Raw genomic sequence first — 13,094 nt, forward strand, 5'->3', positions numbered from 1 at the left:
ACTCGTGCACTACGTTGGTTTTTGGTGCAGTGAGTAAGCGTGACCCAACATTCCCACAGCCCGGCACTCAAGGAGTAAATGAGGTCACAGCCCATGGTTAAAGACATATCTCTGCTGAGAGGGTCGAGGAAGCTGTAACCACCTGATAAACAAGGCTGGTCATGGATGAGGAGACTGAGGTACCAAACCCCTTTTTTGCTTCAGCCTTCAATGGCAACCACTCTTCCCACACTTCTGTCATGGCTGGACAGCAGGATGGGGACAGGGGGAACAAAGTACCTCCCACTTTAAGTACAGATCACATTTGTGACCACTTGAAGAACCTGAGCATACACAACTTTGTGGAACCTGATGAGATACATCCCAGAGTCCTGACAGAATTGTCTGAACTACATCATTTCAGGCAAAAAACCTAAGACCTGTGTACAACCAGCGCTAACAGACTTTCTCTGGGAACACCCTACCTGTGTCAGATCTGTTAAACTACAAGGAATTGATCAAAACCAACTGAGAATTTAGTATTTTGCTCACAGTAAATTTCAAGAGTTTGGCTGTTGAAATAATGGATGCAGTATGTTAATGCCAGTTATAACTCATTTTGTCTTAAAAAAAACCCACAGTTCAATTCATGGTAAATAAAGATCTATTTCAATAAATTAACCTTAGGACTTTAATCCACAGAAGGTCTTTTCCCCACGGCTCTTAAGAAGCAGTATTTCAGTCATTCCAGACATCCATTCTGCTTCAAATTCATGTGGCTGAACAGAAAGCATTTCAGGAGAGAGAAAAAAAAAAAAACAAAAAAAAACAAAAAAACAAAAACCACCACAACAGAACCATTTTGTAAAGTCCCAAGAAAGTAAACAAGAAGTAGTAAATACAAGAACTGTAAGTCTGTTATTCATGCAACCTTGCACGGGTGGTATTTTTATAAGTACAGGAAGGAGGCAATTGAAGGACTCGGACTCGATGCTTGTGCGTCCCTTCCAACTCAAGATTCTATAGAGGCGGTGGCAGGTGCGCTTGCTGCGCAGAGCCATTCGTTTCCCCGCACCTGCAGCATTACTTGGGCGAACCCCGCTGTTTGCACACCGTCCTGCGTCCGCGGGCACACACACCCAGGCGGGGCGGCCGCGGTCCGCACCCGGCGCTGCCGCTCGCAGCCCGGGGCCGGGCGGGGCTTGTCCGTGACGCGGGACAGGCGGGGCCCTACAAACGAGCCGGCGCCAGGCTCGGGCTGCGGCGCTGCCGGCCGGGCGAGGCGGGCGACAGCGGGCGCTCGCAGCCCCCGCACGCCGCTCGCTGCCGGGCGCGCTGCCCCGGACGCCGCCGCCACCCGCGGGCGCCCATGGAAGAGCGGGGCGAGCGCTGCCCCCCGGCTCCGCGCCCCGGCGGTGAGTGACGCAGGTGCCTCGGAGGGGAGCGGCGCGCCGGGTGCTGCCCTGGAAGCGTGGGAAGTTAGGGGTGGGCGAGGGTGCCGGCGATCGTGGATGGGCTTTGCCGCCCCCGGGTGCGCTGGCGCTGCCGCCCGGCGCCGCCGCCCGCCCGGCACCTGCTGCCGGCAGGTGGGAGCCCCGCGGCCGCGGCAGGCGAGCGCCGCTGTGGGGCTGGGGAGCGTCTGCCCGGCCGGGCCGTACCTGAGAGCTGTCCCCAGGCTCGGCAGGGACGCGCGGCGCTGCCTCAGCCCTCCGGACTCACCGAGCCAGGCTCAGGGAGGCAGCGCTGCCGGGAGAGGGGGTAGGAGAGAAAGCGTGGGGGGAAGCAAAGTGTTCGGCGACACCTGGCCAGGTGCGGCTACTGGGCACTTACTTCATCTTCTTTCTCTTGTGGTAAAATGACAAGCACAAGTAAAGGCAGAGAGTGGTAGGGCTCTGGAAACGGGGCGCCTGCCTGACGGGAGAACACTTGCAAAAGCTCTGCTGAGCATCTTCGATCCGCTCCTTCACATAATGCTGGAGCCGGCGGGATGCAGCGTGCTGAGCTGGAACTTGGCGAGCTGCGTGGGGCTGGGGGCACAGTGGTCCTTGGGGCTTGGCAGGAGGGCACAAAGCCTTAATTCGAGCTCGTTTCTGTTTTGGAGGACTGGCACTCTAGAGTAGTACAGCAAAGGCTTGGTTACTGCAGTTCTCGGTGTGCTTTCCTAGGAAAAGGTGTATGCAATTCAAATCTTTTGGGGGTAAAAGGATGCTGAGAGGGAGGGGTGGTAACCTTCAGATGGAAGAGTCTGGGTTTGGTCTCGTCTACTAGCCAGACATTCAAAAAATCAGGAGGGGACACGCAGCTGAGTACAGGCACTTCAATCACCTCAGCTGACTGGGAATTAAAGTACATTATTTTCCTTCCTTTCTCTGTCAGTGCAGTGGGTTAAGAGCTTTCCCAGTTTCAAGACTGTTCCTCTTTGGATTTTCATGTGGAAAGAAAAAATACCTGTGAAGTTCTAGGAATATCATGCTAGAATGGCATGGGGATAGAATGTCTGCAGGGAGCATCTTTCTGGCGTGAGAGATCCATGCAGTGCCCACTCTCACTGAGAGGGAGCCTCTGCAGTATGTATGGCAAATGGAACATAGTAGAACACATTCAGTTTGGTGAATGCCTATATATTCTCTGGCTATCAAGCTTAATTTTTAAGTATAAATATAATAACTGTTGCAATATACATCTGCTAGCATTTCTTACACTCTCGAATAAGTGAATTTCTCACACTGCTCGGAAACAGGCACCTCTCAGTAAGAGCACAGTCACTGACATCAACTTCAGCTCTCTCTTGCACATCCACCCTTTCAGGACCCACCCTCTTTTTTTCCCCTCTTTCGAAAATGCAGAGCGTTTTGATACTACATAACCAAAATTACCTCTGGTAGGAAGGTTATGCATCTGAAGCAAGGCCAGCTGTTGCAGTGGAGAGACCCTAATTTGACAGAGCACATTCCAGCCTCAGGATTGCCAGGTTCCCACCTGTGTCCCTCCCCTTGTCAGGATGCCTTGGTTATTCTAAACTAGCCGTAGGCTTGCACAGGCATTATAGAAAAACAGAATGGGTGGAAAACACTTTCCAATACGTGCATGTATGTACAGATAAATACAACTCTTCTGCTTTTCATTAGAGGAAATCAAAAATGTTTTTCTTAGTCTCACTAACCTGGGATCTCTCCCCTCATTTAGAAATGCCACTCTCAACACGTATCAGAGCCCAAAATATGTCAGAGCTGATGGATTTCCATGAAAACTTTTGATAATGAGAAAAACAAAACAGTAATTTGCTAAGGCAGACCAAGATGGGAGATCCTCCTGGTCATCTCATTTGTCACTCCAGAACATGAGGGTTCCCTCCAGGTCACTGTGTAGTGCTTTGTTTAGTAAATTGATTGGTTTAGCTAAGTCTAATACAGTGATGACCTCACCAGTATTCACCCTGCTCCAATGTTATTCTGAAGGCAGGAGAGTGGAAGACACAGAAGTCTACTTGGAATACGAACTAAATGACTATTTTGAGGTGTGGAGATTTTTTTGGTTTATTTTTATTTTTGTTTTAAATACTGGTATTTGAAACAGGGCCTGCACCCCTGTGTAAGAGGCAAGAAATTGCTTGGCAGAGGAAATGAAAATGGGATTGCTTAGTCTCCTGTGTTCCCTATTTTAATATATCCAGTTAAGGTGAGCCTTTGTACTGAAAGGGGGCAAGACAGGACAGAGCCATCTTTTCACACAGGCTGTTTTCTTGGGGAGAGCTTTGATGAATTAGGAAGCAATTCTATTAACTGTGCAATAGACTTCTGCTTCCTAATTAGAATGTGACCCATTTTGCTTGGAAGGTGGGGTGGGGAGTAATTTCTGGAGTTTGAATTGAACATTTGGGTTTATAGGGGGGTAGAGAAGGCAGTGGTACAGTGCACCCTCTTCACAAAAAAATTTGAATCCTGACAGGTGTTAAAAAAATTACTAGAGGGGGTTAAGGGGATTCCATATTACTATTCAGTACAAAAAAAATTTGTACATCCTGAGCTTTTCAAGTTATTTTTATTCTGGTGTAATGTCCCATTTTTTTTTTTTACCTGCATGAGGTTCTCTGAAATCTACAGTATTTTCTCTGCTAACAGTTTTTATGATCTCTTGCCATGAAAGACTGGAATGGTCCCTCTGACCTTAAGAAAGAGTGCATGTTATATATAACCACAGTCTATTGTAAATTTGCTACCTTAGTGCTCACACTGGAGCTGAACTCCTTTAGAAGTCGTGAACTGGTGGCCTATCTAATTTGCATAAACTGTATTTATCACAGCAGGTGCAGAAATACAGCAGATTTCAGCCAAAAATACTTCCTACCAAGTCAGCCTTTCTCATTTTGTGAAGTTCCCCTTCTGAAAATTTATCAACCTTTTAAAGTGTATTTCTGAGTTTTAGTGCTGATAGACAGTATCTCATGTTAACAGCACGGAATTATTATTAGATTTCTTAACATCTGACTATAAAAGTTAAAGCCATGGTTTAATCTTTGCTGGTTGTGCAGCAGTTTTAATGTAATTGGGAAATGTACATATAATCTAGGCACTGTAAGACACGTTTTATACAGTTGCATGTATTTTCATGTCCCTTCTTAATGTGCAAATGACTTTTTTGATATATCATGGGGTGATCAATAGTTTATGGTTTTAGAGACCTTCAGTAGTATGTAGTTCTATTTCCTTTATTACACTTGTCTCTGTAGCACTCAATAATGTAGGAAAGTATTTGTAGTTAATTACTGGAAACTAGAATTCAAGCATTTCATTGGCAAGTGTTGTTTAAAACTTTTGTTAAAATGGGATTAAAAACCACAAGTGTATGCAGTGGGAAGTATAGAAAGAGTTTCTTCATGGAGAGGGCATTGTGATACAGTTTAATAGATAAAAATAAAAAAAATGCAGAATATATTTTCAAGAAAAAACACAATTCATAAATTGAATTAAATTTTAAAAAATAACAAAAAAACACCTGCTCCCTTTTCTTTCCTGCTCTTGGCTGAGCTTTAAGTGATAGCTGTACTGGGAATTTTTATGTTATCAGGGTACAAAGTAGCACTTCAGCTAATATAAACAACTAAGCAATATATCTTATGGTGGACAGAGTCTACTGTTAGAGGATAGGAATATACTGTTCATATCAATGAATTCTTTAACGATTTCAAGTACACTGCAATTGCTCTAGTTCAGTTTTTTTAAAGCACATCACTGAATACAAATGTTCAGAACACTTAGTCTTTATCAGTTTAGGAAGTTGGTTATCTCAGTTAGGGGAATTTTTTTTTACCAAGAGAAGAAGCCAGCATAGCAGATGTGTGGGTTGTACTGCACAGTTTGATTTAACCAGCAATGTTAGTCGTATATTTTGGAATACTGTGTGCCCAAATATGTGCAAGGGAAGATACAGTCCACAAACTGTCCTGAGGTTCTATCACATCAGACAGACTAAGTATTCTTTATAAGAACAGAATTTGTTGCTCAGATTTTCAGCTCTAATCTCCCTCTACAGACAAACTTCAGCAAGTGAAGTATGGTTCTCATTCAGTCCAGACTGTATTTTAGATGGCTGTGCAGAGATCTCTCCAGTGAAGGGATTCAGTTCTGCAAGGAAATAAAGTGAGGCCATCTGAAACTTAACCTGTTTGTCCACAGTCCCTAAAGAACCAGGAAAATACAACTTCTCTTTAATGAAGGTGAAGTCACTTGCATGCTTATGGAAGGATGTTGTCTTACCTCTCCTAGTGACTGTCCTGGTAGTAACTGGGTCCCATTAGCTCTGCTGAACCTCCCAGTGTGTTGCTGTGGGCTTTTTTTGTGGGGTAGGTCCCTGTCAAATCTGCCAGCAGACTCTTCCTGATGCTTACTGACTGCCCTACAGAGACTCCTTATGCCTCTTCCTACCCACTTGGGCAGCTAACCCAGAGCTTCTTGTGAAAGTTCAGAGCTAAATCTAACCCTATCCAATTCCCAGCAAAAATGAAGTCCAGGAAGAAACTACCTTATTTCGTTAATGCATGTTAAACTAAGTCTATATAATCAGATGGTTTAGGCAATGTCACTGATGACACACATACAGAGGCAAAATACCTTTGTAAAATGGTAAGAAATAACAGAAATTACAAAATAGTAATACATGTTTCAAAGAGTACTGAAACATGTTTAAAAGTCAATGACATATGACAGCCTCTGGTCCTCATTCTGTATTTACTGATTAAATTTTCTGTTTATTTCCAAGTTACTATTACTGTTGAAGAGGTTTTAATAATAAAGTCCACATTGAATCTGGTTAAATAAACAGGATGCCACATTTCACTAATTAATTGGAGAAAGCTGAAGAAAAGATTAAGCAAAAGCAATCAGAGTTTTTGAAAAGTCTTGGTATAATCATCAAAGCACCATTTAACATAAACTGTGTTTCTTTTACAACTTGCTCATTTACTTGTAGAAAATACAAAAGTAATGGCTGTCAGTTAATTTTTTTGAACTAATCTGGAATACAGAGTCATCAAGTGAAGTCATGTATGCCCTGCATGCCTTGTGGATGCAGTGAAGAGAATTCTTAAAGCAGAAAAGTAACTTGGCAAAGTGCCTGCTTTAAACTCCTCAGTGCATGTGTCTTATTTTTGAAAGAGTTTTTCAGACCCACAAATTATAAAGCTATGGAATACATGTTTGCATCATTTTATATAAACCACTGTAATTCTAGATGACACCAGACTGCAGATCGACCTAAAGCATTAAAGAGAATGTAGGACATAAGAGCTGAATAACAACCAATTTATATGCTGCTTTATTCCTGAAGACCACTTTTCTCTCAAATTGTGTATTTTATGCTGAATTTAGAGGCACAGTTGTGTCCATTGTGTTGCATTACTCTAACAAAATAATTGATCCAGATATCAGGCCTATACAGTTTGGGAGAAATAAAATAGAATGGAAAGAAAAGACAGACAAAGCTTTATTGCTTGCAAGCAAAACAACAATAGCATATAGGTACTCTGAATGACATAGTTACTGATACGGTTTTTTGGAAGTGCTTAAGATAAATGCTACAAATATAGTAGAGGTGTTCTGCAGTGGAGGATGTGCACCTGAACAAATAGCTGAGGAGGAACAATTAAATTCTGTATGTCTGAAACAAAAGATATTCCCATGTTATAAAGAGATTTCATATTGGAACAGGAAACAGTTGCTTTTGTGCATTTAGAAAAAGCTGTGCCCCACAGAAGTCTTTAACAATGGGAAGACATTGAGGCAGAGCTCCACTGAGGCTCAAAAACCTGCCTGAAGTGGGGCCGCTGGTACCACATCTGTAATGTCCCACATACTCTCATTTCAAAGATGCCGGCTAAGACAAGAGTAGAGCTAGAATGAAAAACACCTTGCTATGTCTTTTTCTCAAAAGTTCCTATGCTAAATTCAGTCACAGGATGGCTTGAATAAAAAAGCTGGCAACTGACTAGTATGCAAACTATAAGTTACAAATTAAGAATCCCAATGAAATAATATATAGCATTAATTTTCTTTTTCAAAGAGAAAACAAAACACCCTAAAAATCCCCCAACAACAGCAGAAAAAAAAAAAAAAATCAACATCGCCCCCCCCACCAATCCAGCGGTGTGTTGTCACTATGAGACCAGCAGCTAAAATTTAATCTTTCAAGAGACAGTCTGTTACAGAACTTGGCTTTTAGCATAGCATTTTTCAACCTGACTATTAAGAAATAACTGTTCCTACCAGAAGGCTTTAAATTCACTTCTTTCCACACAGTTCAACCTGTTCCTTGCCGGAATCCTATTATGCTTTTCCAGTAAGGTGTTAAGACAACTACTCTGGCTTACTATTTATGGAGCCAGTGACTTAAAATATACTGTGAATTAAGTGGCTATTCCTTTAATCTGTGACCTTAAAATTCAACAGAGTTGATGTTTTGTTGTTCTTATGTACTGAGCTGCCCATCAGTCACTGATCCAATCTGGCTGGTGCTGTATCCTGTCGCCCAGTGTCTTCCCCCATCAACATCCACACTGTGGGGCTAGTAATACTATTTATTGTTAAAAGTGATATAGATTAAGCTGAGAATGATTAGGAGAAATGGTGGGGACAGGGAGAGCAGAAGACTAATGACAACAGACGAAATGGAACTCTTCCAGACAGAGAAAACTTAACAGTGGCCAAAAATGGAAAAACCCCAAATTCTTCTGTAAACTTGCCTCACATCAGACATCACAGAATAGCCTGAGACAAGGCATGGCCACAAGCTCAAAGCCTGTGGGCATACAAGGAAGCACTCTCTTAACTTCACATCTATCATGACACTTTGCTTCTCTTTCTTCCCAGCCTCGATTTCTGCTTCCTAACAATATTGCTGCCTTGTAGCCCGTTAAAAATGGAAAAAGGGAAAGCAACGAAGTGATAATCAGTAGAAAACATCAGGAAGCAGAGCTGTTCCATTCAGGATGAAGTCACGACCTCTGTAAATGCAAAGCTATCAAACAGAACTTTAGATTACTTAGAAACACATCATTAGTCCTTGTTGCACTGGGACTTAGGTTATTGTGGAAAAGTCATTAGTTTCTTTTCACATTCTCTGGAGAATTTCCAAAACCTAGCCCTTGAATTTCCTCAGGTTGTTCATATGTAATTTCATATTTCAGCCCTTGTTAGCTGGTACAGTATGTGCTGTTCCAAGCTTAAATTCATAATTACAGTAGCCTACTAAGGCAAAGCAGTCAGGTACTCGGCTGTCATGGCTTCTACTTCTAAGTGGAGTTAGGCAGTACTGAAATCCACACCAGCCCTTCACTGAGGGTATAAAGTCTTTGGAAGATGTTGTAATTCAGGGAGTTTGTGTACACAGCCTGCTCATACTGCAACAATCTAATAGCTCTACTATGTGTGAAACTCTTACAGTTTCACTTCAAACATTGCATTAAAAATACCCTGACTTTTAAAGGGTGTTCAGTGGTGGTATTTAGTAGTCTTTTGATAAAGCCTAAACTTAGTTCTTTACATCACAGCAGCTTGCTGGCTAACTCTTGGAATGACCTTCAGAAGTACCCATTGTGTATTTTCAGTACACAGAAAGTACGGAGACGGGAACCACAGGTCTTCTAGTGTTTTGTTGATTCAGTCATGCTGTAGTCTATGGTTTTATTATCTTACCTCTTTGCAGGGCCAGCATGCAAGCCACCTATTTTATCCTTAGAAACAGGATAAGCATCTGTAAGCACAAAGCAACAGTTAACTTCACTCTAAAAATGACACAAAATTCAACTTTTCCTTGATGTGCTATTTACCTAGAACTCTTTCTAACTCCTTCCTAGGAGAGTGTTGCCTTCTCATGTTGGACAGCTCTATCCATTGCACGAGCCTTTTTCCCAGGAGGCTCGATTTCTAAGGTTGCTGTTACATAGTTCTTTGAGAGGCTGTAATTCCCAGACATCCTACAAGACCCTCAGCTTTTAGGCATGCTCTTTTGATCCCCTCCACACCTTTTCATGTTTTGTTTCTAAGACAAACCTATTCTTGTAGACTAAAAAACCAATTGTCTTGTGATTGTGGTTCAACTCCAAGGAAATCAGATTTAAAAAAAATAATAACTAATAATACCCTGTGTGCAAACAAAATATTTATAATATTCATGTCTCCTGATCGCTGGAAATATTTTTCTTATGGCATTGTTGCATATGTCTGTCTTTTAAAACATTTAATTACACTAAATTATCTATGAACCTGGAGTTGGGAAAGCTAAAGTTTGTTCAGTTTTGAAAAGAAAAAGATACTTGCAGTGTGGCTGAATATAAGATGATGTTCTTTTCTTTTTCCCTCTTTCAGCGAAGTTTTTGCTTGAGAAATACACATCCGCTCAGCAAAACAAAAACCACTTTTAAGGGTTGTTCTTGGTGGAAATCGCTCTATGCCCTATTACCCGCTTGAGTGAAAGCAGACTAAGAACTTCTGTCATGGCAGCTTTTCTGCTGGGAGCTGTGTTGCTTATTGTTCAACCTCAGATAGTGCCTTCCAGACCAGCTATAAATTCAAATGCTGAGACTTCTTCTCAGTCTGTTCAGAGAGAGCTTTTAAAGAAAACATCTCAGAAAAATGACTTCAAGGAAAACATTCATTCTAATGGATCATGTCAGCAGCTGCCACAGACTATTATTATTGGAGTGAGAAAAGGTGGAACAAGAGCTTTGTTAGAGATGTTGAGTCTCCATCCAGATATTGCAGCAGCAGAAAGTGAAGTTCACTTCTTTGACTGGGAAGATCACTACAGGAATGGATTGCAGTGGTATATTAATCAAATGCCATTCTCATATCCCCATCAGATCACCGTGGAAAAAACTCCAGCATATTTCACATCACCTAAAGTGCCTGAAAGAGTTTATAACATGAACCAATCCATGAGACTACTCCTTATTTTAAGAGACCCAAGCGAGAGAGTACTATCAGATTATACCCAAGTGTTCTACAACCACATGCAGAAGCACAAGCCGTACCCATCCATTGAACAATTCCTGATAAAAAATGGTGAACTCAATGTGGACTACAAGGCAATAAACAGAAGTTTATACTACATTCACATGCAGAACTGGCTGAAGTATTTTCCTCTTGATCATATCCACATTGTAGATGGGGATAAACTAATCAAAGATCCCTTTCCAGAAATAGAAAAGGTAGAGAGATTTCTGAAGCTTTCACCACAGATAAATGCTTCAAACTTTTATTTTAATAAAACTAAGGGATTCTACTGCCTGAGGGACAGTGGTAGAGAGCGTTGTTTACATGAGTCCAAAGGACGAGCGCACCCACAAGTAGATACCCGGTTACTCGAGAAACTGCAGGAACATTTCCATGAACCCAACAAGAAGTTTTTTGAGCTTGTGGGCAGAACATTTGACTGGCACACATTTGTGGCAAGTTAGTGGTAAGCTTCAGAACCTATGTTCCAGTGTACAGTTAGAAGATTTAAAAAGGGCATTTAAGCTATTATTTATTTGTAAAATCCATAAATACTTCTGTACAGTATTAGATTCACAATTGCCATATATACTAGTTATATTTTTCTACTTGTTAAATTTGAAAGCATTTTGTATTGTTTTTCATGGTTGTAAACATTGTGTATGATGTGTCTATATGAAGAAACTAAATTATTTCATTGCAGAAAGTGCTCTCTTGAGAATGTGTTGTCTTTTTAATAAATAAGAAATTCATTTCGACAGAACATTTCTGAATTATTTGAATACTTTGGCCTTCCTGGACTATTTTCTCTAATTGCTAATGAATATTCGAAATTTTACCATTACATTTTTCGTAGTTTAAAGTGTGAATTAATAATTTCTTTTCCATTTGAAAATACTATTGTAGTTAACAAATTGTTCAACCCTGCTTTATGAAATGATTTCCTGTCAAAGTGGTGGTACTTACACATGTTGGGAAATGCACACCCAAAGGACAATGGAAGACTCTGTGTAATTTGATATATTAACTGCTGTACTTAACGTTCATATTCACTGTTATAACAAGTGGTCCTCAATTCTTTGGCAGTACAGTGCAGGTTTCATGGCAGATTTTTAAAGATTCTGTAGGGACCAGCTCATAAAATACAGTTAGCTGTAGAAATATGGTCAACCTGAAAACTTACAGTCTCTGAATGTATGCATACTTCATAAAGAGGTATGGTTGTGAGAATTTAAGCAATATAGAGACTTTTACAAGGCTGCTTTTGACTGTTCCTACATTTCATAGCACATTTACACTTTACCATCACTGAAAATAAACACACCAGAAAAATTAGTTGGTCTACATTCCAGTAATCAGCAACTTAATTCATATAAATATTACCACATTTCTCCCCTACTTAAGGCTGTTTTCTGTGAGTTTTCAGTTGCTTCATGCAACTTAAAATTGCCTATGGACTAGTGTTTGTTTAATTTCCTTCCAAGAACCGTGATGCCAGATCTTGATTAGATGTGTGTTGTGAGATTAACCCAAATTCCAGGAACTTGCCTTGTTTAGCAGCCTTCCAGCTGCTAAAAATGGAAGTTAGATGTTAGTACATTGGTAAAGACTGCTGCTGTCCTTATCTTCAGTGGTTATGATGTCTTGTTAACCATCAGTTTCTGGAGTTAGAGTTAATCCAGTTTCCACACAAGGCTTCTTACAGTACTTTCAATCCAAGCTACTAATTTTTATTTCATGATCTTGAGTTTAGTTGTTGAATGTGCAATGGCAACACCCAGTAAATTTGAACTTGTAGCTGATTGTTGCAATCCTTTATAAAATTTAAATGTAGATTCATTCATTTTTTTCTGGTGAGCTAATGCAAACTTGGGCACTATGACAAGGTATCGTCTGGATGCAGATATCCCGTATTATGCCTCTTGCATGAAAATTTGCAGATGCTGTCCCTCTCTCTCCCACTCCTTGTGCACCTGCCCAAGCTGTATTCAACCTCAGAGAGGTTGGTGGTGTTTTATAAAACCTACAATGAAATGGTATTGTACTCAATAAAATATTTTCTGAATTGCATTTTTCCTTTTTGTTTTTTTTTTTTTTTTCAGTTTCTAGTTTGGAAGACCAGAATTTAGGATTCAACTCCAGTTTAGATTTCAGCTAAATGTTACTTAGAGCTCAGCTGTAGCCTGTTGCTATTGATATGAAAGCAGTTGTTTGCTGCTGGGTTGTGCCTGAATGGTCCACTGCTGACCCAGAATATACAACAAGGAGGGAAAGTTTCTGGTGGCAATAATGTCAAATCTTCCATGAGGCAGATGCCAAAAATAACAGAATCATAGCACCATCACGTTTCTATTAAACTTTTAGAAAAGAGAAATTCAGTGGATTTTGTGCAAGGTGGGGCAGTATTTTCTCCTACACTTACCCCATTACCTTGGTAATGTTATCTCTGCAGGAGCCAGCTGGACCAAAGTGATTTTGGCCCAGACAAAAGGCTTCCATTAGTGCCTTCCTGCAGTCTCAGATTAAGCTCAGCAAATTCACCAATGTTTTGCTGAGAAAGGAAAAACACTAGCAGGTGTGTGACCAGGAACTGGAGGAGTACATGAAGGCAGGGTTGCAAGAAGTCCA

At 41.0% G+C, this 13,094-nt stretch overlaps 1 protein-coding gene across 1 annotated transcript; it reads left to right on the forward strand.

The window, feature by feature from the left end:
* The first annotated feature begins 1,311 nt into the window (after window positions 1–1,311).
* On the forward strand, window positions 1,312–12,520 carry HS3ST1 (heparan sulfate-glucosamine 3-sulfotransferase 1). The gene is made up of 2 exons (XM_053975615.1): window positions 1,312–1,394; window positions 9,840–12,520. Exon 2 carries the CDS (start codon window positions 9,968–9,970, stop codon window positions 10,928–10,930), a length of 963 nt encoding a protein of 320 aa, XP_053831590.1. The 5' UTR covers window positions 1,312–1,394; window positions 9,840–9,967; the 3' UTR covers window positions 10,931–12,520.
* Window positions 12,521–13,094: the final 574 nt, after the last annotated feature.

Source organism: Vidua macroura, chromosome 4 (assembly GCF_024509145.1).
Source record: "Vidua macroura isolate BioBank_ID:100142 chromosome 4, ASM2450914v1, whole genome shotgun sequence".
Lineage (NCBI taxonomy): Eukaryota > Metazoa > Chordata > Aves > Passeriformes > Viduidae > Vidua > Vidua macroura.